Source organism: Corvus moneduloides, chromosome 14, assembly GCF_009650955.1.
Source record: "Corvus moneduloides isolate bCorMon1 chromosome 14, bCorMon1.pri, whole genome shotgun sequence".
NCBI lineage: Eukaryota > Metazoa > Chordata > Aves > Passeriformes > Corvidae > Corvus > Corvus moneduloides.
Window position 1 is genome coordinate 9786879 of NC_045489.1, and position 27992 is coordinate 9814870.

The following is a 27992-nucleotide window of genomic DNA, read 5'->3' on the forward strand; positions in this document are numbered from 1 at the left end:
TTCGCGGTTTGGGTCCATTCAGGTCCCCCAGCCTCAGGAGATGAGTTGCTATTTCAAGCAGAATGTCCGTGCAATTCGCGCACTTGCCCTGTCCCAGGTCCGCTGGACGGTTCAGGACTGCCCGGACACCCGGCTGAGTGCAGCTGTGCCGAATTTGTTCCTAGGGGCACCACAGCTCCGTCCTGGCCCAGCTCGTCTCGGCGGTGCAGCCTCAGCTCCCGGCCTATCATGAGCATATCTGCAGCTTCGAGGGTGTAGCTGGTGCCGTTTGGGTTTCCCTTCATTTGATGGCAGCACAAGCACCAAACAAGGCTGAGAGAGAGGAAAGTCAGTCCTTATTCAAAGTGACTTTCCCGGCCCCTAGACTCCCGAGTTAAGTCCCCAAGGTTGTCGCCCTGGTTTTATCATGGTCAGCGCTCACCAAGAGTGTCCAGTCCCTAATGCAGGCATGACCACAATAGCCCTAAATAGGAGGTTTGCTTTGGACCATTAGTGCCTTCATTCCCCAAGAGCAGCTTCTTATTTCCCTCCTTGTTTTCCCCAGATGCCACCCAAGTGTTTTCAACTGTTCACCAGGATCCCATGGCTGTGTGGCTCAAGTGTTCTGCATCCCTGAGCCCACAGAAGCCAACAAAACCCAGTGACAAAACCAGGCAGCTCCAGAAAGGGAGCAAGGGGACAATTACGCTTTCACCACCAGTTGTTTGGGGTTTGAGATTACGCCAACTCCCCACACATCCCAGAAAAACTGGTCCAAGCGGTTGGAAAAAGGCAAAGGCCCTCAAGGGCTGATGACCAGCTCAGGGCAAATCAGAATAGGGCTAAAGCTTGGGGAAGGCAAAGAAAAAAAGGTTCAAGGGGCTGGTGTGGCTTTTAGCTGCCTGACCAGCTGCAAAACCACCTGGTGACAGTTCAGCCACAGGTGTCAGAGCAGTCATGGATAAGAAACCTCTGGAGAGAAAGAGGACTGGGGGCTTTTGGGGCAGAAGAATTTGTCCTGATTTCTAACAAAATTAGGGTACAGACTGCTGGTGGCTGCCGCTGCCAGCAACACCAGGCATAGACTGTGCTACAAAGGGAATCACGGCAAGAGAGGAAGGCCAAATTCCCCGTGGGATAAAACACTGGGTGGCAAGGACCCAAACACAGTCCCAGACTGTGTCTCCCTGACATCAGAGAGACCCACCAGCCACTGGGAACATGGCCTCTTGGGGCAGTAACCTAGGCCTTCCAGAGCACAGCATCAAGGAGAAGCATTGCAGTCATGGGGAACTATTTCAGGGGAGCTGTAAGGCAAGTGCCTCAGTAAGACAACCTTGGGATGCTGCTGGGGTCAGAGGAAGTGTCCTGGGGAACAGTGTCATGGATTTGCACATGCCAGACAATGTAACAGGGTCTGACCCTGCCAAGAATGCTGAGTTCAAGTGAATATTTCCAATGAGTCTTTTGTTAGTTCTTTGGTTACAGCTCAAGCTGGTGCTTCCAGAGAGGAACCCGTACCCCAATTCACACCTCTCAGTTATACCCCTGACACTCATCACTCAATCCAACTCAATCACTAAATTCTGGTTGGCAGTATCTTGATTTCTTTCTGGGTTTCACAGGATCTGGGCTGGCTGCCTTCTGATGTTACTTGATTCTCCTGGGATTGTCTCCTTGGTCCTTATCATCTCCATTCTGCTCATATCTTCTGAATTCCGAGAGTGCTTTGTTAGCCGCATCGTTTTATCAAAAGTTTATGTTTGGTCAACTCTTATGGCCTAAGGCTTTGGCTACTTCAGGTGCTAATGATGAGCCAGCAGTGCTAAACGAGACTGTTCAGACAGGAGAATACAGTTCATCAATTTCTGTTGTAGCTGCCCAGGACCCCCGTGCCTCCGCCCGGTCCCGCGGTTCTGCATGCTCCCTGTATTCCCGCACGTTCCTATATTCCCACACCCTCCTGAATTCCCGCACTCTCTGCATTCCCGCACCCTCCTGTATTCCTGGCCGCGCTCCCTCTGTGTCGCCGCAGGCGAGTGGGGCCGGGGGGGCAGAGCCAGCCCGTGTTTGAGGCCGTGCCCGGCACCGGCGGCAGCCATGGACACAACGTGACCAAAGGTCACCTGCACCGCCCCGGCAGCGCCGTGGCTCCGCCGCCATGGCCTCCCGCCGTGCGGAATCGGTTCCTCCTTCGCCCAACGCCGGGAGGGGAAGCGCGGAGTGAGAGCTGGGGAGAGTGAGCTGCGCCCTGCTGGGGACAGCCCTGCGAGAGGCACCGCCATGGCCCGGCAGGAGCGGGAGAAGAGCGTGGCAGAGCAGAAGGTAGCTGGCATCTCCCGGAGGTTCTCCTTCCTGGATGCCGCCCAGCCCCGAGCAGGCAGTCTGGCCCGTAGTTCCCATCTCTGGTCAGCCACCCTGGAGAGGAGGGAACGTTTCCGTACACTGCAGAAGATGGACACCAACAAAAGCATCAACTGGAGCAGGCACAGCCTGGGGAGCTGGGGTAGGACTTCAGGCAGGTCCTCCACTAGCCCCAGCAGTACCCGGAGGAAGGAGCTGAAGGAAATCCTCCTGCAGAGCAACAGCCCTGGCAGCACCATGTGGTTTGCCACTGCTCAGAAGACCTCCAACACCAGCAGTCTTCCTGCAGGACTGCACCAAGAGCAGAAGCCTGAGCAGAGCCCTGATCTGCTGCCCCTTGTCCTTGATCCCCTGGAGCACGCATGGCTGCTGACGGTGGCTGAGGGTGATGCGGACAGCATCATCAAACTGCTGGACCTGGATCCCAGCCTGCTGACCAGGAGAGACTTTGTGACAGGTTTCACCGCCCTCCACTGGCTTGCCAAGCATGGTCTCCACGAGAGCTTCATCCAGGTCATCTCTCATGCCCAGAAGAAAGGCTACCCTGTCAACATGAACATCCCCACAGCCAGCGGCGGGCTCACCCCCTTGCACCTGGCTGCCTTGCAGGGACACGAGGTGCTCATCAAGGTGCTGGTGGGAGCTTACGGGGCAGACACCACCTGCAGGGACCACAACGGGCGCAAGGCTTGGCAGTACCTGCCAGCAGACACCTCCAGGGACCTGAAGGAGCTGGCAGGGGCCTTGGAGGAGGACTTGGTCCAGCTGCACTCTCACAACACCAACAACAACTGTAAGTCATCCAAAGAGGCTGGGGCAGGGCAGGACTCTGTGGACTCTGGGGCCGAGGGAAAAGCCCAGCACTCCTGGAGCCTGTCGACTCTCCGAGGCTTTGTTAGGCAGGCATTTGCTTTCTTTCACGAGCGCTGAAGCTCTCCTGGCCCCATTCACCTGTAAACCCATGTTGGATAGCAGCCAGAAAAGCCTGCAGGGAGCTGGGAACTTGGGTGCTCAAAATCCTGGCCAAGTGAGGGTTAAACCATGGCACCATGGCCACCCTGGCTCTTGTGGTCTTTTGGGGCTGTTCTAGTGTGTGTGTAGAGCACTATGGCCGCTGGGAGCACTACCTTGGGACAGCCCTTCCAAAAAAACTGCCGGTCTGCATAGGGGATTTTGCCCTGTGCCCCTGCGGATGGGGACTCCGTGCTGCATCCCAGCAGATCCCCATGGCAGGGGCTCACACGTCAGCTCTGCGGTGGGCAGCTGCTTCCCCAACACCCCGCATGCCCACAGGAGGATGCTGACCCACCATGTGTGGATCCCATGCTGCAAATGCTTTCCAGCTCTCTGTGAGATCTCTTGATCCCTGCCATATGCACCTTCTCTGGGTTGATGTTTGTTTATGACAGCTGATTATAAAGCTGATTCTCAGTAGAGTAAGAGCTAAGGGCCCTGTTTGTGAGAGGAGTCCAGGCCAAGAGAAGCCTTTCAAGGTGTAAAACAACTCACACTGGCAGCCCTTCCCTGGAGATCCCCATCCCAGGAAACCTGAAATGCTCAACCCCATTAGGAATGAGGGCCAGAGTTAAGGAGGCAGGAACAACACCAGTGGGGCCGCATGGTGGCTCCTGTGCGGATCAGAGTTCAGGAACAGCTCTGGAAAGATGATTCATTCTTGGAAACTGTGGAAAAGGTATGGGAAGGCTGTGAGATTGAGATTATTTTTATTGATACTGAGGTCATACTCAAAAATGAAACTCTGATGAACATCACTGCAGCAGCGTAACACTGCATGTATGTCTCGGTCACTGCATTAAAAGGGCAAAACCTCTGCTTGTCTCTTTGTGTTTTGTTCACCAAGTGGAGCTCTGCCCTGATGATTTCAACTTCTTACATTCTCAAAGGCCAGGACTGCTTCAAAATATCTTCAGAAAAACAACAGCCCCTTCCTCTTTTTCATCAGCATGAGACTATTCCTATGCCCCGAAATAGCAGTCCTGTTTGAGAAGTGCTTCTCAGACAGGAACTGGGGAGTTTCTGTTCCCCAGGGCAGCCCTTGCAGGGACACCTTCTTTGGGAGGGCAGTTGTGGTTTCTTTCCAGCTGCCTTTCAGGGGGTCTGCAGGGGTGACCGAGGGACTCAAGGTGATCCGGCCTGGCTACACAGGTGAATTTGCAGCTTGATGCAGAAAAGATACACAAAGACACACAGATAATTTCCTCTGGGGAACTAGAGCCTGAGGGTTCCACAGATCCTGAGCTAAGTTATATTCAGATCCAGTTATATTCCAACTGTGTTTTGAAATGCTGCTTGGACACCAAAATAATCCAGTCTGCAGTAATGACATGTGGAAGAGCGACCTCCACATGAGTGAACAGGGATCCAGTGACTGGATAATGCCCAGTCCAGGTGCCTGGGTGGACATATAGGTGTGTATGGACATCTTTTTAATCCCTGAGGTCAGCAGCACATACATACAAAACACAGTAGAACTAGATTTAATGCCTGATCTACAACAGTTCTGTAATGCCTAATTCAGTTCAGTCAGTTCAGTCAGTTCTGTAATCTCTAATAGATTGAAGAAGTTGGCAACACAGCTCCTTCTGGAACTGCTGTGGCCACGTCCATGCCATGGGAGAGCAGGCTGACTTCTCACAGGTCTGCTCACGCCAGCACAAACTCCATGAACAGTACTGATGTCAAGTTCTGGTAACCAAAGTGCTGTTGATAAGACAGATAAGACTGACAAAATACTTTTGACCTATTAGTCTTCTGTCACCCTTTTGCAGCTGTCAGGGAAGGGGCACAGGATGGCTCTTACATCCTCCTCTGAGTAAGGCACAGAGTAAACAGTGGAATTAATGAGAATTTCCTTGAAGGAGCCATTTCCTTGGAAATAGTACCTGTGGCTTAGTCACACTCCACCTGGAAACATGGACTTAAATGTTCCACTTGGAAGTAAAATTTCGCTGACAAATGCTGTACTTAAATATGGCAAAATGCTTTTCAGTAATTGCCTCCTCTTGACAGATAACCAAAGCCCTCTAAAGACAACTTTCCTCCCCATCTTTTGGTCATGGGTTTGACCCTGTATTCTGTGCTGAGACAAATTAGGTGGGGACTTCAGAAATAGCAGGACCAGAACTCTGCTTCTCTATATGTGTTACAACACACTCACCATTGCCACCCCCTGCCCTGGCTGGGTTCCTTTCCACTGAGCAAAAAAAAAAAAAAATCTTCTTCCAGTGACCCTCCCCTTTGTTTCACTCGGTTCATTTTCATACCTACAGAAAGGCAGTTGATTTGGATATAGAGACATGTTTAAAAAATATTCCTCAAGTATACAATCAGCTCTAACTTCACTTTTCACTCAGAAAACAAAACATATCCACCAAAATCAACGGACTAGAATATCCAAATCTTTTTTCTTTAAAGCTTCTGTTGATGTCTCAGTTATTCTGTGCTAGCCCAGTTCTGCAGATTCTTGATCCCCTCTCACAGGGAGGCAAGGGCAAAGAGAGCTGCCACAGACAACAGAAAACTTTCAGACCCAGACATATTTATTTGGTTAAGGTTCTGCAGAAGATTAAGTTTAACCCAAGTTTAATTTGTACTAAATTTACTTTGTGCTATCCCTCAATATCCAGTTTGAAAAGCAGATTCAAACAGGGAAAATAATACAACGGCTTATTTTCCAAAACAGTTTCTTAGTAGAAGCTACTTTCATCTAATAAAAATATCACAGTCATGATAGTAATAGGGAGACTTTCTAATAAATAGTAATAAATTGTTCAATCCATTGCTCAGGAAAGTTTCCCCACAAATGCCATAGAAAAAACTGTCTTTCCCTTCTCAAGTCCATAAAATCAGTTTTCCTCCACAGACACAATTAGAGAGAAACTCTATGAGCAGTTTTGCCTGCCAGCAGTGATGTGGAGAGGCTGGGGGAGGTTCACTGGGCTCCAAGGCATAATTCCAATCCTCAGCAGTGCTGTTATTTCCTGAACGCTCCCTTTAAAGAAAAGAGCGCAGAAGAGATTTAAAAATCATTGGGGTTAAAGTGGCTGCAGCACGTGAGCCTCTGTTCAAACATCTCTGGTAATGCTGTTTGCTGCTTTCCTCTTGCAGTGACTTACTGCTTCCCCCTGATGATGAACTAGAGTCCAGACTCTTACCAGACAGGGTAAGAAGCTAGAGGATACCCCTGACGTATCCTGAAGTTGGTAAAAATACCAGCCTTGCTCACCCCAACTGACAGAACCCTGCAGCACACCTTAGGAGGGAGAGACCTCATGACCTGAGTGAGATGTGCATTTCTTAGCATTTACTTGTTTGGCACATGCTGTGCCCAGTGTTATTTGTTCTGAGTTGCAATACAAAGGAGATAGATCTATTTACCTTCAATGTGAAAAGCAGCAACACAGAAGGTGTGGCAGCCTGAAGCTTCCTCAGGAAGCTGCCTCTCAGGAATGGACCCACCACGACAGGCTGAACCCAGGAATGAACCCACACACCTTGGCACCCTCAGTGCTGCAGCTGAGAACAGGCTCACAGCAACAGGGACCTTCCTGCTGACCAGAGCAGCTACTGCAGCGCAGCACTGCAGAACGGAAAGGACTGGGTGCAGAGCCACAGCCTCCTCCGCTTCCCTGCAGTAAATTGGTTTCACACGCCCCAGCAGAGAATACCAGCACGGAGGAGCCAAGTGCCAACTATCCAGAGACCTTGAATTCCCTTTTTCCTCTCCTTTTTTAAATTGCTGCAAACTCTCCCTTTAAGCATCTTAAATTTCCACCTGTCTGCTGAGAATGTTTTATACTAAGCTGCACCTGTGGTTGGCATTGACTTATCAAACCAACACCGACTTCTGAACAAAACTCAGGTTATTTAATATGCTAGGGAATACACAGACATTATGTGCTACACTCTACAGTACTGCATTTTGTAAGAGATTTTCTTCAGTTCTGATTTTCACTTTTTTTTTTAATTGGTACTTTGCCCCTGAAGGTTTACAGTCAGTGAAAAGGAACAGCCTTCTCTACCTGAAGAGAAAAGAGCTGCCAAGGTTCCTCATACTAAGTGAGAATGTAAGTAACATTACTGTGAATTTTATTGTTACAATCTCACCACATATATATGAAATAACTTCAACAAAGTCATTCAGGTCCATATTTATTAGTAAGCCTGTGCACTGTCAATGCTCATGGTGATGCCTGAAAGAACACTAATAGAACACAGTCTGCATGTTTCAGATACAAAGATTTTCCCAGTTAACATCAACATCTCCCAGACCAGCTTATAAAAACCCCACACTGGGGACTGCAGTCCAGCACCACAGAAGGAGTGACTTGAGGGTGTTATCGATCTGACACAGAAAGACCAGTGTTCATTAGAGCTCCCGGTACACTTTCTCTTACAAGCCCAGTTTAGTCCTCCTCCAGTGTCTCCTTTTGGAGTTGTACCTAAGACAAAAGCAGAGTCAATTAGCAAAATGCACACACACATTTGTGAAACATGAAAGCAAAACAGCACATGATGAAGTCTCTTCCAGGAGAGCACATTAACTTGTGAGCATGTACTTGTCCGTGTTAAGAACAAATGCTTTCACCAGGGTGTGGGTGAAACCACAGACAGTATTAACAGAGTTGCTCTCAGCAGGAAAATGGCAGCACTCCCACAGCAGGAAGCACTGCAATTGCAGCCTGCTTTAACACAAAGCTTGGACAGAACTGATGACCCAGCTACTCAAATGCCAGGAGACAAAAATCTGTGATTTTGCCCGACGGTCAAGTATTTAAAAATACTGCAATTTAGCTAGAACAGAACCCAGCTGTAACCTGGCACGTGGAAGACAAGGATCCAGCTGAGTGCACACACCACTCATCCTGCCTAGAAACAAGTTGAGAGCAGCTACAAGAACAGAATCTAACAATGTTGTGCTGTGTCACTGCGTGAGCCAGCCAGTGCTGCTGTTGCTCTCCTCACTGCTTAGAACAAAGAGAGAAAAAGGAATTCTGTTGCCTTAAAAAACCCAGATGAAGGAGTGTACGAGATAAAAAGCTCTCTGACTGCCTGAGTGATCGAACTATGCTGCAGCTTTCAGCTAGAGGCATCGGACAGGCACCACCCTGTGCATGCCCCATGCGCACCCAGTGTGTCACAGCACTCAGCATTTCCCTAAGCACAATGCTTGAGAACAAACACAACAGGAAAGCAAGGAACTATGGCAAATTAATTCCGCAGTCAGGTGCCAAGCATCTCCTACTATCAGTCTGATTTCCCATACATCCAATAAGTCCTTTCCTCCCTTACACACCATCCCCTGAACCTGAGAGCTCCCATGCTCAGGAACTGTTCCTTGAGAATGAAGGAGCCCAGAGGAGCAGCTATGAGAAAAGACAGGTATTGGGAACGGGAATATCAGGAATAGAGAAGCTACCAGTGTACAAAATCTGGAATAAATCATCCACACATACAGTTCAAGTTTTCAGGTTACATGTACCATCACTGAACGTCTGTGGACGCTTGCAGAGAACTGGTACAAAACCACTACAGCAGAGAATGGCATGGAAGCCCCACGCTGCCTCAAGAGGCCTCACCTGCATGGCCCTCACGACCACAAAACTGCGCTTTTGCTGGCATACACGCCATCAGCTCCCGCCTTCGGCCGGTACGGCCCAGGCCGCCTGACTAAGCCTGCGCGGCCGCAGCTCCTCAGAAGGCACCAGCCGAGCTCATTACCTGATCTTATTGCCGGTTTTCATGCGAATCCACTGCGGGATAGGCCGGTTCTGCTTCTGCTTCTTGGCGAGGAAGCGTTTGATCTTGAACGTCTTATGCGACGACTGCAAGAGAGCGCAGCGGTCAGTCCCTCACACAGCCCCGGCCCCGCCAGGCCTCGGCGAGCCGGGAATGCTGTAACCCGGCTCCCTCCCGCTCCCTCGCGGCCGCCCCGCCCCGCCGGCCCGCTCGCCGGGACCCCCGAACACGCCGGCTTCGGGGACAGGGCTCGGGGCGCGGCGGGAGGGCACGGATGGCCGCGGATGTCTCACCATGGCGCGGAGCGGCGCGGCGTCCCGGCGATGGCGGCGTCCGAGAAGGCGGAAAGGAGGGGGCGGAGCGGCGAGGGCAGCGCGGGCGCAGCGCCCCCTGCCGGCCCGGCGGTCCCGCACGCAGTGAGGGACGGCGGCGGCCGAGCGAGTTTGTGCGAGTTTATTTGGGTTCAGTACAAAAAAAAAGCTATGGCTAAAATTCGCTATCTTGGGAGGAGCTGCTACTGGCGAAGTCTCGTTCTGGGCTGTAAAACAATACTTCAAGTTATGAGGGAAGAGGAAGCAGTTCTGAGAGGGCAGGAGTTCAGAAGTGTTTCAGACTTGAGAGAAGGGAAGATGCTGGGAAAGAACAGGATGCCCAAACCAGCTACATTTGATTAAAAATAAGCATGTCAATGTAGGGAGACTTTACATGAGAATTTATCAAGACATATTCAACTATTAAGCCAGCTTATTCATACACTCCAACTTAAGTTACTTTATCCAGAGAACCAATGAAGAGGACAGTCTCTCTCTCCCTAACACGGTTACTGCACTGCCAGATGTTCTGCTTATGTGCCGAAAGGCTCCTGTCAACTGGTACCTCAACAACCCCAGCCTGTGTATGTACCTCAGTGCTAGACTGACACACTTTAGCTTTCACTGCCTCAGGTAGGAGCATCACACAACACAGCAACACCTGTGTTAACTCCAGGCAAGTTCAAGCTTCCTCTGCTTAAGTGCATCCAACACTGGCTCCAATTGCCTTACAGTAGAGCTCTGGCTTTTGATCCAGGTTTCATCCCCTCCTGACCACAACTCATTTATTATCAAACTTAAGGCCATAAAGTCTTTCTATTTCGCAAAGATTCTCTTCTCTGTTGTAGTTAGATGCTGGGAAAATAAGTTCAAATAACTGAAAATATTACAATGAGAACACATTTCAAATTCCAAATCTACACTGAGGTTCTTTAACCAGAAACATCCAACAGCACCATGCCCCCTTTTCTTCCTTTGTTCCTTCTTCGCTCCGAAGGCACTTCTGGATTGCGTAGGACATGCTCTTTGGCTGCACAGACAGTCAGAACACATAAGGCTTGCACATCAGTCACTCCTCTTCTTTCGTGTGACTGGTCTCACCCTCTTGTTTCTTATCCACTCCCTGATCTGGGGGCTTTGCAGCACTGTCTTCATACTGACACAATCTGCTCCGGCTTCGGGCTCCGGGCTGGTACAGCTGCATTGCTGGGCGATCCTGAAATAAATCAAAACTATTTAGACTCTTTCATAGCTTCCTGCTCTCAGGGTTATTGTGGCATTTCTATGGTATTAGAAATGGCTCAAATTCAAACTTTTCAGGCTAAGTTTAATTATTCCACAGTGATGGCAATGTAACTTCAATTGTCCCAAATCAAGGCTGTCTCTGTTGTAAAGCAACATCCCTGTTCAAGCCACAAAGAACACTGCTCATAGTTAAGGTTATTTGTAACAAGTTTCCTGTTGAGTTCAGCTTACACTCTCTCAGAAGGGAGGCCAACTTCAAAGTTTCAAAACCCCGAGTTTCATTTGTACCTGATAGTGTCTTAAGTGATACAGAAAACAAGCACAGTGATGCTGCAAAACCAGATTCTGTAGAGTAGATAAAACTGCACTCAAGACATTATTTCTTGAGCCTACATGACATGTCAAATTCTGCAAGTTGCAGTTCCCTATTTCAAGGAACCTGTTCAATCACACTCCCACTTTGAGATGCATTTTCAAGCACCTACATCATCAGCAGACACAGGCACATTACTGATACTCTACCAACACCTTAAAGAGACAGCCTATGGCACAAGTCAGCAAATGAAAAGGGATCAATGTCTTACAATTTAACCCATGTTTTTTTGGCTTAATTCTTACACAGTGACAAGAAATACCACTGTTAAGCAAAGTTTAGTGGACATTTCCAGCAATGGCAGAGTTTATTGCTAGAGAAGGGAGAAGTTCCAACAGAGAAACCACATGGTTCTTTCCTTGAAGTGCTTTTATCCTAAAAATCACAAACTGATCCCTATGAATCAACACATGAATTTAAAGAAATCCAGCACCTTGTTTCTGATACGATCCCTCTTAATTGTATCCTCTTTTTTATCATCTTTGGTTACTTTCTCAGATTTGTCCATGCTGCTGGTAAAGTCTGTAAGATCACTTTTCTTTCCCTTTTCTCTGAGTAAGTCTCTCTCCTTTTTCACCTCTTCCTCTTTTCTTCTAAAAACCTTCTCTTTCTCATAGCGCTCTTTCTGCCTCCGACGCTCCTCTTCTTGGCGTCTCAGTTTCTCTCTCTGTGCTCTCTCATATTCTCTGTCTCTGTCAAAATCTCTATCTCGGTCCCTGTAGTCCTTTACACACTCATCTTCTGATCTGTATGAAAACAAAACTGAAAATTAAGCTCAAAAGATTCATCAAACAGAGCTGGGAGATCAATGTAACAGCGGTGTAAATGTGCAATAAGAAGACGACACACTGGCAGGTTCTAGGGAGCTCTTGGGAGACTGTGATAGCCCAGGTCACGCATGATAGCCAGAGAGGACACTGACCACTAGAGTTTCCCAGCCTCCTACTTGCATAGCTGGCTGAGTCTCTTCTGGCTTTGAAAAAACATCTGAATTTGTCTGTCTTATCTGTATTTCTCACATGGCAGAACTGAACCTCAAACAGATCACGGAGCTGTTGAGAATTACATTTTCCATTTTGACTTTTTACAAGACTTAGTGGGACTTGTAACTGGAGAACACCTCTCCTCTTGCCATGGTTATAATAATTATCTCATTGCAAGGACAGTGCTCACAGCCTGCTGCAGTTACCTACATATGGGCTTCTTTAGTGGAGTTCCTATAATGAGTTGTAAAAATATTAAAATCTGTCCATTAATGAAGAATTTTCAGGTAATTCACACAGCTTTCTGTAATCATGGGGATGTGCACTGCCACAGAGAACACAGCCCATGCCTTATATCAGAAAAAACGTTTGAAAGGAATTTCAAAACATGGTCATGGCAGAGCAACCTAAGCCTCAGTACAATCAGGAAACAAGTTATAGATATAAATATATATTTATAGCAAGTACTAGAATACTTTTTTGCCTTCTCTTCTTTTGTCTCCCCATCAGATCGTTTGGCAGATGCACTACTCGCATTTTTTTCCTCCCTCAGAGTCTCTTTTTCCAGTTTCTTGGATTTTTCTTTTCTCTCCAAGTCTTTTTCATCTTTTTCAGGCTTCTTAAGTAGCTACAAAGAAAACAGAAGTCTCAACTAAAAAGCTCACTCTAATACATATTGTCTGGCACAACACCGAAATTGCATCAAAGGAACCACAGTCTGGTAAGAAGTAAACATTAAAGAAATATTACTGCAAATCACAGTATTTCTAAAAGCTGGAGTGTATGAGTAAGCATTATTTACACAGCAGACTAGGATTTTTCTCCTAAACCAGGCTGTTTTAGAAAGCTTAAAAACAGTCTCCATTCCATAGTGAATTTACAATCCTGTTTACCGCAGCATGTACAACAGTCACATGACAAAAAAATGTAAATACTACTATGAAACATTACAGCATGTAAACCTTTACAATGCCTGCTATTGAATATTACAAAAAATTGGTCATTTACTAACACCAAACTCATGTGATTCTTCACACAATACCCAAAGCACATTTTGAGACTGATATACAAATAATAGGGGAAAGGGAGTGTAACAGTTTATAATAAAGAACTGTTCTAGACCTTAATCTTTGGTTCTTCTTTTGATCTGTCTCTTTCTTTTTCTGGGCATCTGTCTACTTTCTTCAGTTTTTCTGCTTCTTTTCTCTTCCTTCTCTCCTCCTCCTTCCATTTTCTTCTTTCTTCTTCTCTTTGTCTTTTTCTTTCTAATTCTCTCCTCCTTCTCTCCTCTCTTTTTTCTTCTCTCAGTCTCTGTGTATGTAAAAGCAAAGAGAAATAGTGTCTCTCCACACCAGAAAATATCTCTTTTAACCTCAAAGCTGCCTCTATTACCAAAGAAAAAAAAAAGCCTTGTCATCTCTGTTGTTGTGAACCTGAATATGTTGCAGCAGTATTTTTTTTACTCACAAGCCTTAATTTGTATTGTCTTAAAAAACCCAAACACAACACTGGCCTCAGCCTTTATCATTTGAATTGTAATTAAATCTGCCCCACCTCTGATTTTCTCCATTGCTAGAAGTTAAAATAACATTATGTGCTAGAAGAAGGATATCTACAAGGACCTCAGCCATAACTGCACTAAAAATGGAAGCACTAAAACGGAATCTGTTTTGTCAGTGCAACAAGAGGCGTTTTACTGTAACCAGAATGTACACAAAGCACCACCATTCCTACAGGCACAAAGCACCACCATTCTAACACTCTAGTCCTTCAAAATATATGAACCAGAAGTAGACAAGCTGGGTCAAAAGCTCCTTCTTCAAAAGAAAGAGCAGAAATGCATCAATATACAATGAGCAAGACATAGAATGAGCAAATGGTACTTGCAAACAACAAGTAAATTCTGGAGGTAAGTTTTACCTGTTTATTTTTCAAGAAGTTCAATAGAGGAGTAGTCTTTTTAGCTGGAGAATAGACAAAACAAATGTAAATATTTTTGTCTTATCCAATAGTGCAATACTTACAACAAAGCTGTATATGAAGGGAAGCAGCCTTACACATTCCCCCGCCTGTCTCCTCTCACATACAGTAATACAGCAGTGAAACAAGTATTCCAAACCTATCTCCAAACAGTGGCAACTATTAGGATTCTATAAACTACTTTAGCATACTAATAGGATATCCATTACACCTATCTCTACATTCAGTCTGCAATAGGCTTTTCCCAGACTCTCTCATTTTTAAAGAGATCCCTGCAACATACTTAAAAAGAGCAACCTGGTCATTTTTTAGTGGTATTTTACCCAACCACACTATATCTTAACTTTTGCCTGCATGGAACATCACTGATCACAGCACTGTGCATTAAACATCACTGCATCTCACTGAAATGCAGCCACTTCACAGCCTGGTCTGGCTAACAACATCTGCAACAGGAAGGAACTTTGTTATCTAAAACTTATACCTACAGAAGAATTTAGAGCATGGGAACGAAACAAAAAACACTGAGTAATATTAGCCTAAAGGTTCAACAAATACTAAGCAGGCACACAAAAGAATTCAGTCTCCTCCAGGTTGAGCTTCAAATTACAAACCATGTATGTTTCTTCGTGATCTAGGAAAATGTAACTACAGTACACAGATTTCCATACCTATTAGCTCTTTGTTTCTTGCCTCTATTTCCTCCAACAAAGTTTCAGGAGTGGAGGTTAGTTTTTCATCATCTGCACTGTAACTTTCCAAAAACTTCTTGTATTCTGGATCTACACAGAAGAGACGGAAAAAAAAAAGGGGAAAAAAAAAAAAAAGAAGAGATACTGTAGCATGAAAAGTATTTGCATTGTGCACTGCTGAGTTACATTTACTTGAGTTGGGTTGTTTATATGCCACCTTGTCATAAGTTAGCAGCTCTCAAATGAGCTGCTGTATTATGCTTGTCTGGAACAATCATATTTAATAGCTTTCTAGCTGACAAAGCAGTACTCATAAACTTCACATATAATTAAGCAAACATCCTATCGGTGGAACTATAGTGTCACAGCAAAAACACTACATTCAAATTACTGCTAAGGGTTTCAACTCTACACGTGCAAAACAAACTAGCTAACAAAGATGTTATACCATCTTCAATAGTTCCAGTTTTGGCATCCTTTTTTTTACTCTTCTTTTTTGCAGCTTTTTGGAAAGGTGCAAACTCAACTATGGCAGCATATTCCTGACCTGTTAAGAGGAGAGGAAAGAATACATTAAAATAAAAATGAAACAAATATAAAATAGAGTATATTGTCCACATGTAAAGCAGGAAGGTAAGTCTCACAAGAAATATGCAATACTAGAAGAGACTACTTACACAGCATTAAAAAATTATTGTATTTGGAAAGCCATTTAATAAAAAAACCCCACTTTACAGACAGTAGAATTCATGACCTTAATACTCTCACTATACTAAAAAACCAGCAAATCCACAGACTGACAAGGACATACTAGATTAATGACTGCCCATGACTATCAGTTCAGCCAACTCAGTGGCACCACACCACATTATGGCCTCATCCTACAGACTCTGTGTTCATTGTGCAAGAAAGAATATTTCAAGTTACTGCAACTGAGGCAAATCTTAATTTTTGACAAAATACAGTAGAATGCAACACATTACAAGCAGGCTTTAAAGCTTTATCTTCTGACAAGAACACTACATTTACGGCTGCACAAATTCAGGTGGGTATGGCAAACACAGTTTGTTTGCTGTTACACTGCAAACCCGCTCATTTAAAGGACCTAGATGTTATTGGAACTATATATGTATGCATTTCTAGATGTGTTGGAAATGTTATTTGAGGCACTAAACCCAAAGAAGTCAGACGTGGGTGCTCACACCCACCCCTCCAAAATTCAACCAGCACACGGCACAGACAGCAGGAAAGCAGCAACATCCATCGAGTGCCGTTCACTTGCCTTTGTGATCGACAAAAACATAGCCGTCGAAGCGATCCCTGAAGAGGACTATGTCTTCCTGGTTCTTGAAGTTGATGTAGGCTCTCGAGAACATGTGCGGGTATAAGCTGCAGAGACACAAACCGAGAGCGCTCGGCTGACGAGGCGGCGACGCCACTGGGGCCCGGCTGGTGGCAGCGACGGCTCCCGGGAGCGCCTGGGCTGGGCCGGCGGCCGTACCTGGAGTCGTTCGCGAAGAACTCGAAGTAGTCGTGCTCGGGCAGAGGCTGCAGGTGCTCCTCCAGCTGCTCCTTCGTCAGGCTGGGCGGCAGCCGGCGGATCACCACCTGCGGCACGGCAGGACCGGCGCTCAGGGCGGCGGCAGCACCGGGGACGAGTCATTACCGCGCCTCCCCCGACAAGTCCCGTCCCAGGAGGCCCCCGCAAGGGCCCGTTAGCAGGGCAAGGTCCCGTTACAGAAGGGGAGCCCTGTTACCGGAGGGAGGAGGGGCCCGTTACAGAGGGTGAGCCCCGTTACCGGGAAGGGCGTCGTTCCCGGAGGCGCGCAGGCCCCACCTTGCTGAGCGTCTCCTTCTTGTCCTTGGGCCGCTCCAGGCGATCGAGCTCGGCGGCACCGGCTCTGCCATCCGTGCCGGCGGCGGGGCCCGTGCCCGACCCTGCGGCCAGCAGAACCCCCGGCCCGGCGGAGGCCCCGCGCCGCTCCTTGGGCCTGGCGTTCTCCTTGTCCTCCTTCATCCCGATCCTGATTCCGAGCCCGGGCAGCGCCGCGCGCACCCAGTGACCGCCGCCTCTCGCGAGACTGCGTCTTAAAGGGGCCGCGGCCTCCGCTGGACTACGACTCCCAGCGTGCACCGCGCCCGCCACCTCCGATCCCGGTGGGGTCAGCGACCGGGACCGGGATCGGTATCGGGCGAACTGGGACGCAGGCACGGCCTCATTCCTTGCCAAGGGACTGTTCCCCGACAGCGCTGTCGCTCCCGCCGCCCGCTCGGGCCCGCTGGGCTGTGAGGGGGCGCGGGGCAGGCCGGGAAAGGCGCGGGGCAGGCCGGGAGTGCCCCGGCACTCGGCGCAGGGGCAGCGGCACCGATACCAGCACCAGCACCAGCACCGGCGGGATGTGGTACGAGATCCTGCCCGGCATGGCCATCATGGGCGTCTGCCTCAGCGTCCCCGGCATCGCCACCGTCTTTATGCACCGCGTGTGCCACGGCGGCAAGGTCAGCGCGGGGCGGGGCGGCACCCCCCGGCATTCGGGACCCTGAGGCTCCGCTTCCCCAGCGGAGCCGCCCTTATCCCCCAGTCCCCTGCATCCCTCTGGTATCCCTTTCCTCCCGAGGCTCCCCTTCCCCCGCGCCCCGCCTTCCCTCGGGAGCCTCTGCCCGAGGCCTATAACAGGCAGCTCTGTGCCTGCAGGAGAAGAGGATCGCCCGCTATCCCTACGAGTGGACCCTGCTGGAAAGGGACCGGCGGCTGTCGGGGGTCAACAAGCACTATGTGCCCAAGGCAGGTTTTGGGGGCGCTGGGCAGGTACCGCCGGGGGGAAGCGGGACCCAGGCGCTGCTCCCCCATCCCCGAGCTCAGGGACGGCCGATGAGGTGGACACTGGTCGCTCTTGGGGCTGTCAGATCTCACTCTATGCCTGCAGCTGGCCTGCCTCTGGGGATGTGCATTTTAATTTTGTTCTAATTAAGGCTTGGGTAATTAAATATAGTTTGAAAATCTGCATTTTCAGATATGCTTTGTTGCACATTAGTGGCAAGAATGACACAAATATAGCTGTTATTTTTTCTTTTCCAGGGTCTGGAGAACATAGACTAAAGTGGCAACGCTTTGAAAAATCCATGTATCTATAGAAAATGATCTAACTCTTAAATAAAGCTATACATGTGTTCAGCCCTTGTATCTGTGTTGCTGTGGCGGGGTGACCCTTGCTGGACACCAGGTGCCCACCAAACCCACTTTATCACTCCTGTCCTCAGCTGGACAGGGGAGAGAAAGAAAGGCTCATGAGCTGAGACGAGGACAGGGAGAGACCATTCATCAGTTACTGTCACAGGCAAATGAGATTCGACTCAGAGAAATTCCTTTAATGTATTGACAAATAAGAGCAGGGCAATGAGAAATTAAATAATAAAACACCTTCCCCCCACTCCTCTCTTCTTCCTGGGTTCAGCTTCGCTCATGATATTCTCTGCCTCCTCCCTGCTGAGCTGCACAGGGTGATGGGGAATGGGGGCTGTGGTAAATGCCATCCCATGTCTCTGCTGCTCCTTCCTCCTCAGGGGAGGACTCCTTACACTCTTCCCCTGCTCCAGCATGGGGTCCCTCCCATGGGAGACTTCTTCACTAACTTCTCCAGTGTGAGTGCTTCCCATGGGCTGCAGTTCTTCATTAACTGCTCCAGCATGGGTCCCACAGATAAGATGCAGTCCTTCAGGAATCAGCTGCTCCAGCAGGGTCACAAGTCCTGCTGACCTGCAAACCTGCTCCAGTGTGGGCTCTCTCCATGGGCACGGAGGTCCTGCCAGGAGCCTATTTCAGCATGAGCTTCCCACGGGATCACAGCCTGGATACATCCACCTGCTCCAGCAGAGGGGTTGGTCCTGGGGTGCAGGTTGATCTCTGCTCCATCATGGACCCGCAGGGGCACAGCTGCCTTACCATGGTCTTGCACCACGGGCTGCAGGGGAATCTCTGCTCCAGCACGTGGAGCATCTCCTACCCCCTGCCCCAAGGCCTCTTGTCATCCTGGAAGAGCAGCTGCTGGAAATTCAGTACCCTCAATCTGCTAAAACATTTCTGGCTTCTCATACAGTACCCGTGGTCCTTTCCCTCTGAAGAGCTGTGTGTTGCAAGTGTTGGTGTTCAGAGCCTGCAGCACCTCAGTGCACCGGGCTGGACAGTCTCTGCCTGGCAGAGCACAGACTGGAGGCTGCTTTAGCTCCCGAATTGTCCAGAATGGCAAAAATATGACAAGCAGAGAATCTGCCTGGATCCCACAGCTGTTTTCTTGCTCATACCGTCTTTCCTTCCCGGGAGGCTGCGGTGCTGGGGAGGCGTTTTCGGGGGCCGCGGGGCTGGCAGGGCAGGGCAGGGCAGGAAATGCCGCGGGGTTGCCGGGAGCGGCACGGCCTCGCCATGGTGACGGCACGCTGCTCGTGCCCGCGGGGCCCCGCACAGCGGCAGGCGCAGCGCCGGGCCCGGGCACAGCTCCCCGGGGCCGGACATCCCGCCCGGGACCGGAGATCCCGCCCGGCACCGGAGTGCCCCGAGCGGCCCCCGCCGCGCCTCGGGACCCCCGGCCTGGCCGGGGCAGCGGGGGAGCAGCAGCCGCCGCGCAGGGAGCCCCAAGCGGGGTGAGCAGGGCCGAGGTACGAACCAGGGACAGTGAGGGACTGCCCGCTGATCCCCATGTTCCTCAGACGGGGCCTGCAGCTCTCAGACCGGTGCTCTCTCAGCGTTTGTGCGTGTATCTCTCTAAAGGTGAAGCCAATGGACAAGGAAGAGGAAAAAGCTGCCAGTGAGGAGAAAGATCACATCCCCCCAGAAAATGAGAGAAGCGGTACAGACAAATGCCTTCCAGAGGCCAAGGAAAAAGAGAAAGGTATCTAGTGTTTGCTCTACTAGAATGTGTTGGGGTCTTTCCAGGAGGATTTGTCAGCATTTTATCTGTTTTAGAAACCAAGCATTTCATCAGAAATATCCTGTGGACCACAGCCAAGAACTTCACAGTGGAGAGAGGATGGCAGCAAATTGAAGAACTTATTTCTGTGAGTCACAATTCCATCCACTCAGGAAGGCCACACCTTCCCACTGTTAAGAAGTACGAAAAATTAAAGGAGAGCACCTCTGTTCCTTTTTAGCACCACTCTCAAATCAGCTCTACTAGACAGAGGGAGTCTCAGTGTGATGCATTTATTCAACAGACATGGGACATTCACGAGAGCTGGCTTCACCACTCAGAATTTCTCAAGGAAGAAGAACTGAAGGACAGCAAGAGGTACCATTACAGAGCTTGCTGGGGCATCCCAACACACAGAAAACCCATCCCACAAGCAACAGCTAGTGTCTACTTTGTTATCGTGATCTCCAAATTCAGACCTGACGTAAGTACTCAGAAATGGTGTAGATGGACCAGTCCTTTAAGGGACAAGAGTACAGTGGCATTTCTGAGGCAGGGAAATGCCAGGACAGTGGAGAGACTGGCAAGGAGCCAGCAGTTCTCATGAAGATGCTGACAAGGTCTGGACATTGCTGGAGCAATGGCAGGAGATTTAGACATGGCCTAAAAGAAACATGCCCTCAGTTAGCAAGGGGAGCAAGGCACAGAGCAGGAGGCTGGGTTAGTTCCCAAATCATTGACTGACAGAATGTGACAAACAGAATCTGGCAGGATCCTACATCTGCCTTCCTGCTCTTACCATCTTCCCCTTCCAAGCAACAATTGTTCTGGGTAGCTGTAAAAAGGGCTGCGTAGAGGTGAGTTACAGAATGAGGGGTCAGCAGAGAGGGAGTGACACTTCACTCTTCAAGCTGTCTCAGAATCCCTTTCCTGATCAGCCTGCAGTTTGCACTTGTACAGTAAGCTCTTGCAGCTCAGGAGAAAAAAATGAAATAAATTGCACTGAGTAGACTTCTTTCCTCCAGGCTCAGTCATACTCGACCTTAGTGTTTCTACTTAATAGTTATGGATCTCCAAACAGTAGTCCGTGGTTTAACGCCAGCTGGCAACTAAGCATCACAGAGCTGCTCACTCACTCCTTCCCCACCACCATGGAATGGGGGAGAGAATTGAAAGTGTAAAAAAAAAGTGTAATAATGTAAGAAAATAAATAGAATAATAGTAATAAATTGGAAAAAAAACCAAACTGAGAAAAAAATGCCATGAAGGACACGTGATGCAAATGAAAACAATTACCACTTGCCAACCAATGCCCAGCCACTCCCTGAGCACCATCTTCCCTCCTGCCCCAACCAAATATCCGGGTTATTTTTGAAGTAAATAGTAGCTCTCACTTAAGTACAATGTCTGCTTTTTGAGGGGCTGTACATGGCCTCTGTCCTGTCTCTGCTCTCTTGTAGACCACACCTGTGGAGGTCTTCTACAGGCTGGAGTCCAGCAGGCTGATACGGAGGTAAATATTACTCTTCTGTTTTAGCAAGCTTTTCCATTCTAAAACCAAACCGGGAGCTCAATGTAAATAAGTTTGCAGTAATAGCAGAGAAGTGGAAGTTGTAAAAATCTTGCTATGAAATGACCCTGCTTATCACTAGCTTCACACCCCTAGAGGCATGAATAGCCACCCTGTGGGCATATGCCTTCTCCAGAAATTTGTCCTGCTTTACACGGGTCTAGGTGGGGGTCTTTATTGCAGCCTTACGTGGTGAATAAAGGCCAGCTCTCAGCTGGCCAAACTTGGATTCAGTATTATGCTTAGAATTTACTTTGTTTTTATTTCATTCTCCAGGCCAGAACAGTGTCAGTTTAGAGAGAAGTGGCTTAAGGACATAATTGAAAATAAAATAGCGTGCACAGAAAGACTTGCTTTCCGATGAACAGCTCCAATTCACCATCACCAATACTCTGTTGTGGAGAACCAAATAAACACAATGAAGAAAGAAAGGCTCTTTCTTAGAAGCATTTCTACTTTGTGGATACATAAAAAGCATTGAACCTGTGCAAAATCAGCTATGCCCTGACATGGCAGCTGGCTGTGTGTGACAGTCCCTGGCAGGTATGGGTGGGGACAGCACGATGGAACCAGGTTCCAGAATCTAAATGGGAAGAGGCAGCTGGGCAGGATTTGCTGTTTGGGAATGCCAGGTCTGTGGAACTCCAGGGAAAACATTATAGGACTTTAGGACTTTTATTTTCTTGATACAAATATACAAGACATGTCTGCTGCTAAACTTAGAGGAACCCAAAAAAAAAAAAAAAAAAAAGAAGGTAGGAGAACAAAAAAGAAACAACCCACCTCTCAAAACCATTTTGTTTTCAAAAACATTTGAGAAAAACAAGTTCCAGGGGTATGTCTGGAAATATGCAGTTGAATCAGAGATAATCACCAAATAAGCACTGCCTCATCAAGGCCTCCAAGCAGAGTTTAAAGCAAGCCATGTAGTACTGCTGAAACAGACCAAAGTAAAATACTACAGGAGTTAAAACAAGGGTTTAATCTAGAACATTTCATAAACAAAAACATTTCAAATAAATTGAAAGATGCATCCTTGTTACCACCTGCGTACATCCAGGGGTTCCAATCACTGCACCCAACTGCACTGATGCCTATGTATAACATAGGAGAAAAAGAAGCAAGCAACTTAGTTCTTCACCGTGCGTTTCAGTGGATTGAAGATCAGACCCTCCTATTACTGTTAATTTACACCCCAGTTGCAATCTGCTTCCTCTGAAGTAACTGAAGCCCATCTGTATTACAAACTCATTTACAAAATATTTACAAGTCTGGTTTGAACCACAAACTCAACTGTTTTGAGAAAAAACCTAAATCTAAAAGACTTGTGAAAAAATAGCGAAGTGGACAGTCCTAGATCTTAAAACAGGAACACAGGACCTCCTTCATTTTTGCTACTGGTGCTAATAGCTTGTTAAAGGTCTTTCCAAGCTAAATGATCCTATGATTAATCAAAATAAATGGAATAAAAAAAATCACACTTATTGGCATTAGGTAACAAAGCCTTCCCATGGGATTCTTTGGCTTGTCTGATTCAAAGCGAGCACAGAATATCGACACCTCTAATCTTCCCTGCCTGTTCCTGCCTTGTAGCCCTTCTCTTTACAGGGATTCCTTAGTCAACAAGCCATCCAAAAAATCTGATGAAAATAACTGTTTCCTTGACACAAGTAATACGCTCCTGAGGTTTGGCTCTGCTGGGTGAAAGGTGCTGCAGCACCTGCAGCTTTTTTCAAATCACAACTGGACTGGGTTAGCTGCCACGTGGTGCAATCTATGGTGTACAGCTCAAACAAAGCATTATTTTTCCTCTTTGCCTTTAGTCTTTCTGTAGACCATCTCTCGAAAGCTTGCAAGGATCTTATTCTCTCGTTTCCTCCTCTCCTCCTGGTTGAAGGATGCCAGAGCTCTCTTCTCATCTGCGCTGTAGATCTGGTTCTCTTTACGCAGACGCACAGCTTCCATGCGGCGATGTCTGCGGGGGAGAACACAGGGCACATCAGCATGGGCAGAGAGGTGTCAGTGCCCTGCCACAGCTCGCATCCACTAACTGGCCTGAATGTCTTCAGGGGCTTTAAATAAAGATACTTAAGTACTAAGGCCTGAACAACAGGCTCTGAGCCAAAGCTGACCTCTAGATGAACCTTCCAACAAAATGTTATATTTGTATCCACTCATTAATGTAATATGCATACCATTAGTGAAATACGTAGTGTGATAAGAATATATTTATCTTTCTGCATTTAGAAGCCAGACAAAGGCATGAAATCAGACAACTAGCCTTGTTTGAAGGTATATGATCAAAGCCAACTTCTTTGGTTCCTCCTCGAGCCCTGGCTAGGCTTTGGGTGGAACCCAAGAGGAGGATGAAACCAGACATTTTTGCACTAGTTGTGTAAGCTTGTTTATTCTACAGTCTAAAAGGTGGGCCCTCTCACAGCAAAGATGGAGGCCTCGCCTACAGGTGGACACACCACGTAGGAATTCCCAGGAATGGTTCTCCAATCCTTTGCTGTGACTGGGGCTCCCTAGATGATGTGTAGATCTGCATCATGGTAAAGTAATAGTCTAACTGGTGATGTATCTTTCTTAATCGCTCTAGGCAATCTTTTGCAGTAATGATTAGGTGCATTACTTAGCTTGTCCTTTGTAATTCTTTGCAGTTTTGCACTGTAGCAAATTACACTGACTCCTTAAAGTTGGTATCTGCATCTTTTGTGCTGACCTTGCCAACTGGCAAAACAGATACCTATACTAGATAATCCAAACTGCACACTAACCTTCCCAAGAAGGAGCATGGCAGAGCAAGGAACTGATTTGTGGGGGTGTCTGCTCTCAGGCAGTCAGTCAGAAGCCTCCCCTACCCCCAGGGTGTCAGCCGCTGGCTCACCAAAATTTAAGTGAGATTTTTGTTGGTCATTGAGAAAAAAGTGCAGCCAACCTCTCACACATTGATTTATCTCCTGCTGAAGGGCCAGCACATTCCCAGGGCTGTCCACACAGACCACCTTTGAGCCACCTGACACAAGCACCTCCTCATTTGAAATAATAAGAAGAGTATTGCCTGGAAAGAACTTTTGCTCTTGAGGAGAAAGTGTCCTTGAAAAACTCACTATCCATCTCTAGCAATGGGGTGTTTAGTGTAGATTATTGCAAGCACATAGAGCACCTTCTCCTCCATGCTTGCAAGTAAAGCTTGGAAGCAGTCTTCCGTTCAGCCAGCAGAGAAAACAGCTCTTAAAAATTCCACTGAACCATTGCCATCATGAAAACCATACCTGCTGCCACTCATGACATAACCAGAGCTCTCAAATGATGCAATCTCTTCACTCGTCAAGCCGATTTCACCTCTGCGGGGAATGCGTTTCCCTGCTTTTACGTACTCTGCCATGGCTGCACCTTCGCCGGGCAGGAGGGCATGTCCATAGCTAAAAAACCAAAAGTGGTCATTTCAACCAGTTTCAGATAGAGAGAGCCTGAGCTAAACATCCAACTTCCCTGTTCACTGTTATATACAGCTGCATTTTTAAACACTTCCTCATTCTTTCCCACATATTGGCCTGTTTCTTCCTTATGGAAACACTAGCAACAACATCTTAAATTATCAGCTGAGTTCATTCTGATGAGACTACGAAGTCACAATACTGCAGACCATTAGAATAAAGGCAGTTACAATTGATTTTCTAGGAATCAAGGCTAAAAAGCATAAATCAGACTTTTCTACCCAAATTCAGGCCAGGGGAAAGTCTAACACCACTAGCACTTCTGTCTGTGAGTTTCTGGCACAGCATTTCTCCCTCTGCATGCTTTATTGTTGCAACAGCCCTTTTGAGCAGTAACTTTCACACTTGATTTACTTGATTTGATCAAAGTACCATTAGAGCTGGCTACTCACTTCAAAGGCCTGTCATCCTGAGACGCATGAGTTTTAGGAGCCTCAGGTCCAATCAAACTATCAGCTTCAGTATTTTCTGCAACAATCAAATAATGAGGAAGATTAATCTTGTGCCCATTGTTCTTTGTTATCCGAAGTGTCAGCAACACCTAACAAAGAATTCACAAAAAGGACATCAAAAAGTTTCCACCCAAGTTTAAAGTCAGGTGAACCTACTTGACCTCTCAATCCAGAGATCATCCCCTTGAAGGACTTCATCATCGGAATCTTCGCTACTTGAATCACTGGATTCCTTCCTGCTCTTCTCAGCTTTCTTTTTCTTATACTTCTTCCTGTGACAAAGCCAGACAGACATGCTATTTACCAAAATTTAAGCTGAAAGAAGGTGCTTGGAATCATACTCAATTCGTTTCTCAAGGCAACTTCTGCCTATAGGAAGACTGGCTGTCTGCTATGCTTCATACAAAATACTTCACAGCAAAACCAAGACATATATATGTCCTGTTATGACTTTCATAGAGTGTTATAAAGTGGCTCTACAGGGAGTTGCTTGTGCTATACAATTGTGTAGATGTAAAGAAAATGCATCAAATTAGTATTATTTGCCAGCTCTTGCAAATCACCGAAGGTCCTCCGGCTCCCTCCCAAGGCCTGCAAAGAAAATTGAGTTGCTCTCCAGCCAAAAGCAGCCAGAATGACACATAGCAACCACGACACTTACTTTTTGGTCTTCTTTTTCCTCTTCTTGCTTTTCTTTTTATCCTCATCTGAAAAAAGAAAGCGTATCTGTTATCAAAAACAGATGATTAGCTATAACTAAGTAGTTTACTGCACTGTGAATAACATGGCATACCTTTTCCAGCCTCAGTATTCATGGAGATGTAGGCTCTTAGACTCTCTCAACCCTAACCCTAAGCCTAACCCCATCACCAGGGGTGGTGGTCAAGATCAGAAAGATGTAGGAGCAGCACTGTTGGGGCCTTGCCAGGATGGCCTTGGCATGCCTTTTCCAGCCCCAGTGCTCCTAGAGCTGTAGGCTCTTTGATTCTCTCAACCCTAATCCTAAGCCTAACCACTCCCCTAACCACTCCCCTAACCCTTCCGCTAAGAATTACACTAACCACTACCCCTACCATTAACCTAACTACTACCCTAACCACTACCATAACAACTACCCTAACCCTAAGCCTATTCCCACCACTAACTGCCTCCACCAGAATGCCGGAGTACACACATGGATGGGACTTGTTTATACTGGGAAAGCGTTAGCAGAAAGCTCCCTGCAGTATTGGTCGATATGAGAACATATCAAACAGATCTCTGGCATGAGAGGCCCAGTGGATGCTGAATTCAGAAATCCCATTTCCTGAGGCCAGACTGCAAGCTGAAACCCTCTTATCTTACCACTGGAGTTCTGCTCAGACTCTGAGTCACTGTCGCTGTCCTCAGAATGTTTCCTGCGCTTTCTTTTGGACGCTTTACCTTTTTTCTTTTTTCTTTTCTTCTTTTTCTTCTTTTCCTCTGGAATGTTTTTAAAGATAACATTAGGTAACTAAGAAAATCTAGTTCCATGTATTCCCTGATCTTCCCAAAGAAACGCTCTCCTTTGAGCTGGAGCCCACCCTACTCAATTCCACCCATCTAAGCCAGGGAACCTCCTGCAAGCACCAGCAGCAGCAGATTCTAGGCTACAGTAGCTTCCCATTTTCAAAAAAGCTGTGCAAGCCAAACAAAATACCTTCTGAGCTAGAATCTGAAGAACTACTCTTAGATTTTGCCTCTTCATCTTCTACTGGTGTGTGCTCATCGGAACTGAATAAAAATAACAGTTTACTATTTAACATCTGTTTTGTTGTACTCGAGACCAAAGGTACACATATGACCATACACATTTTGAGTCAATCCTTGCAAGGGAGCAAAAAATTAAAGAGCTAATTTAGCCTGGGAACTGCTGTCAGAACCACAACACAAAAGTCACCTGATCTACAATAAATCACATATTGCATAATTGGCATATTGGAATTATTTGGTGAAAAAAAAAGTAGTAATCTCATGATGTTGTTTCAGAAAGGAACTGATACAATAAATATTGTGGCACCATGACTAGCGCAGGGATAAAGCATTTTTGTAAACTGAACTAACATGTAATCGGGATTATAAAAAATATGAAGAAAGAATATGGCTTACTCGGGGTCAGGAACTTTTGGGGACAGCCCCCAGACTTCAGGTGCCCCTAGTTCTCCAATTCTCTCTCTCTCATTGAGTCTCCTGTAAAGGAAAACACCACCACTGACGCCTAGTTTGCAACACCCAGTACACAAACATTTTAAGTCCTACACGTTAGTGTTTCTAATCGCCTAAAGCAGCTACAGTAAGGAAAAGAAACAGCCAGGAGCAAGGAGCAAGCTCGCAGGCCGGGAATCTGGCAGCAGAGCTCCGCACACTGCAGAGGATCGGCGGTAGCAGGTGTTAACCCCCTTACAGCGGAGCCCCGTCCTGTCCCCCCGGGGCGGCCCTGTCCGCGGGGAACGCACGGAGAGCCCGTGAACAGACCGTACAGAACTAGGCCTGGCCGTCCCCCCAACACCCCCAGGCCCCCGCCCGCCCCTCCCGGGAGCACCGTCCCTTCCGCGCAGAGCGGGACCCGGCAGGGCAGGCCCGACCCCACGCCGGCGCTCACCTCTGCCGCAGGATCTCCTCCTTCTCCTTCTCGTAGTACTCAGGCCAGCCCTTGCCGTGGTGGTGGTGCCCGTGGTGCGCGGAGGAGCGCGGCGCGCCGGGGCTCCGGGACCGGCTGCGGCTCCGTCGGTGGCTCAGGCGCCTCGGGCCATTGCGCTCGCGGGACCGGGACCGCGACCGGGACCGGGACCGCCACCGGCGGCCGCGGCGCTCGGGGCTGGGGGCGCTCGGGGAGCGGGAGCGGGACGCGGGCGCCAT

General features: G+C 47.8%; 6 protein-coding genes and 1 non-coding gene across 7 annotated transcripts; 3 read left to right on the top strand and 4 right to left on the bottom strand.

The window, feature by feature from the left end:
• Positions 1–63: 63 nt before the first annotated feature.
• SOWAHD (sosondowah ankyrin repeat domain family member D) lies at positions 64–4174 on the top strand. The gene has a single exon (XM_032124343.1). The coding sequence runs from the start codon at positions 2263–2265 to the stop codon at positions 3271–3273; it is 1011 nt and encodes a 336-aa protein (XP_031980234.1). The 5' UTR covers positions 64–2262; the 3' UTR covers positions 3274–4174.
• Positions 4175–7499: 3325 nt separating this feature from the next.
• On the bottom strand, positions 7500–9871 carry RPL39 (ribosomal protein L39). Its single transcript, XM_032124348.1, has 3 exons — positions 9396–9871; positions 9085–9188; positions 7500–7805 (listed from the first exon to the last, which is right to left on the bottom strand). The coding sequence occupies exons 1-3, from the start codon at positions 9396–9398 to the stop codon at positions 7757–7759; spliced, it is 156 nt and encodes a 51-aa protein (XP_031980239.1). The 5' UTR covers positions 9399–9871; the 3' UTR covers positions 7500–7756.
• Positions 7921–8052, bottom strand: LOC116451262. The gene has a single exon (XR_004243158.1). It is a non-coding gene; the product is annotated as a small nucleolar RNA SNORA69 (small nucleolar RNA).
• UPF3B (UPF3B regulator of nonsense mediated mRNA decay) lies at positions 9792–16797 on the bottom strand. The gene is made up of 10 exons (XM_032124349.1): positions 16524–16797; positions 16188–16294; positions 15969–16075; positions 15135–15233; positions 14666–14776; positions 13935–13978; positions 13137–13325; positions 12491–12642; positions 11465–11777; positions 9792–10629 (listed from the first exon to the last, which is right to left on the bottom strand). The coding sequence occupies exons 1-10, from the start codon at positions 16701–16703 to the stop codon at positions 10483–10485; spliced, it is 1449 nt and encodes a 482-aa protein (XP_031980240.1). The 5' UTR covers positions 16704–16797; the 3' UTR covers positions 9792–10482.
• NDUFA1 (NADH:ubiquinone oxidoreductase subunit A1) lies at positions 16792–17861 on the top strand. Its single transcript, XM_032124347.1, has 3 exons — positions 16792–17185; positions 17382–17471; positions 17766–17861. The coding sequence occupies exons 1-3, from the start codon at positions 17084–17086 to the stop codon at positions 17784–17786; spliced, it is 213 nt and encodes a 70-aa protein (XP_031980238.1). The 5' UTR covers positions 16792–17083; the 3' UTR covers positions 17787–17861.
• Positions 17862–19015: 1154 nt separating this feature from the next.
• AKAP14 (A-kinase anchoring protein 14) lies at positions 19016–21916 on the top strand. The gene is made up of 6 exons (XM_032124289.1): positions 19016–19339; positions 19452–19572; positions 19647–19738; positions 19832–20074; positions 21051–21103; positions 21437–21916. Exons 2-6 carry the CDS (start codon positions 19461–19463, stop codon positions 21522–21524), a joined length of 588 nt encoding a protein of 195 aa, XP_031980180.1. The 5' UTR covers positions 19016–19339; positions 19452–19460; the 3' UTR covers positions 21525–21916.
• A 203-nt stretch (positions 21917–22119) lies between these two features.
• Positions 22120–27992, bottom strand: NKAP (NFKB activating protein). Its single transcript, XM_032124288.1, has 9 exons — positions 27736–27992; positions 27243–27323; positions 26794–26867; positions 26460–26576; positions 25777–25822; positions 25272–25387; positions 25056–25131; positions 24439–24588; positions 22120–23135 (listed from the first exon to the last, which is right to left on the bottom strand). Exons 1-9 carry the CDS (start codon positions 27990–27992, stop codon positions 22961–22963), a joined length of 1092 nt encoding a protein of 363 aa, XP_031980179.1. The 3' UTR covers positions 22120–22960.

Bases quoted from the DNA above. Each gene is read 5' to 3' on its own strand.
- SOWAHD (XM_032124343.1), top strand. From the start codon at position 2,263: ATGGCCCGGCAGGAGCGGGAGAAGAGCGTGGCAGAGCAGAAGGTAGCT.
- RPL39 (XM_032124348.1), bottom strand. The intron at 7,806-9,084 runs GTAATGAGCTCG...CTTTTGTCTTAG, and splicing joins AAAACCGGCAATAAGATCAG to GTACAACTCCAAAAGGAGAC.
- UPF3B (XM_032124349.1), bottom strand. From the start codon at position 16,703: ATGAAGGAGGACAAGGAGAACGCCAGGCCCAAGGAGCGGCGCGGGGCC. The intron at 16,076-16,187 runs GTACGGCCGCCG...GTGTCTCTGCAG, and splicing joins TTCTTCGCGAACGACTCCAG to CTTATACCCGCACATGTTCT. The intron at 15,234-15,968 runs GCAAGTGAACGG...TCCTCTTAACAG, and splicing joins TGTTTTTGTCGATCACAAAG to GTCAGGAATATGCTGCCATA.
- NDUFA1 (XM_032124347.1), top strand. From the start codon at position 17,084: ATGTGGTACGAGATCCTGCCCGGCATGGCCATCATGGGCGTCTGCCTC. The intron at 17,186-17,381 runs GTCAGCGCGGGG...CTGTGCCTGCAG, and splicing joins GCGTGTGCCACGGCGGCAAG to GAGAAGAGGATCGCCCGCTA. The intron at 17,472-17,765 runs GCAGGTTTTGGG...TTTCTTTTCCAG, and splicing joins ACAAGCACTATGTGCCCAAG to GGTCTGGAGAACATAGACTA.
- AKAP14 (XM_032124289.1), top strand. From the start codon at position 19,461: ATGGACAAGGAAGAGGAAAAAGCTGCCAGTGAGGAGAAAGATCACATC. The intron at 19,573-19,646 runs GTATCTAGTGTT...TATCTGTTTTAG, and splicing joins GGCCAAGGAAAAAGAGAAAG to AAACCAAGCATTTCATCAGA. The intron at 19,739-19,831 runs GTGAGTCACAAT...GTTCCTTTTTAG, and splicing joins AAATTGAAGAACTTATTTCT to CACCACTCTCAAATCAGCTC.
- NKAP (XM_032124288.1), bottom strand. From the start codon at position 27,992: ATGGCGCCCGCGTCCCGCTCCCGCTCCCCGAGCGCCCCCAGCCCCGAG. The intron at 27,324-27,735 runs GTGAGCGCCGGC...TTTCCTTTACAG, and splicing joins GAGGAGATCCTGCGGCAGAG to GAGACTCAATGAGAGAGAGA. The intron at 23,136-24,438 runs GTATGGTTTTCA...TCTCCCCCGCAG, and splicing joins TATGTCATGAGTGGCAGCAG to ACATCGCCGCATGGAAGCTG.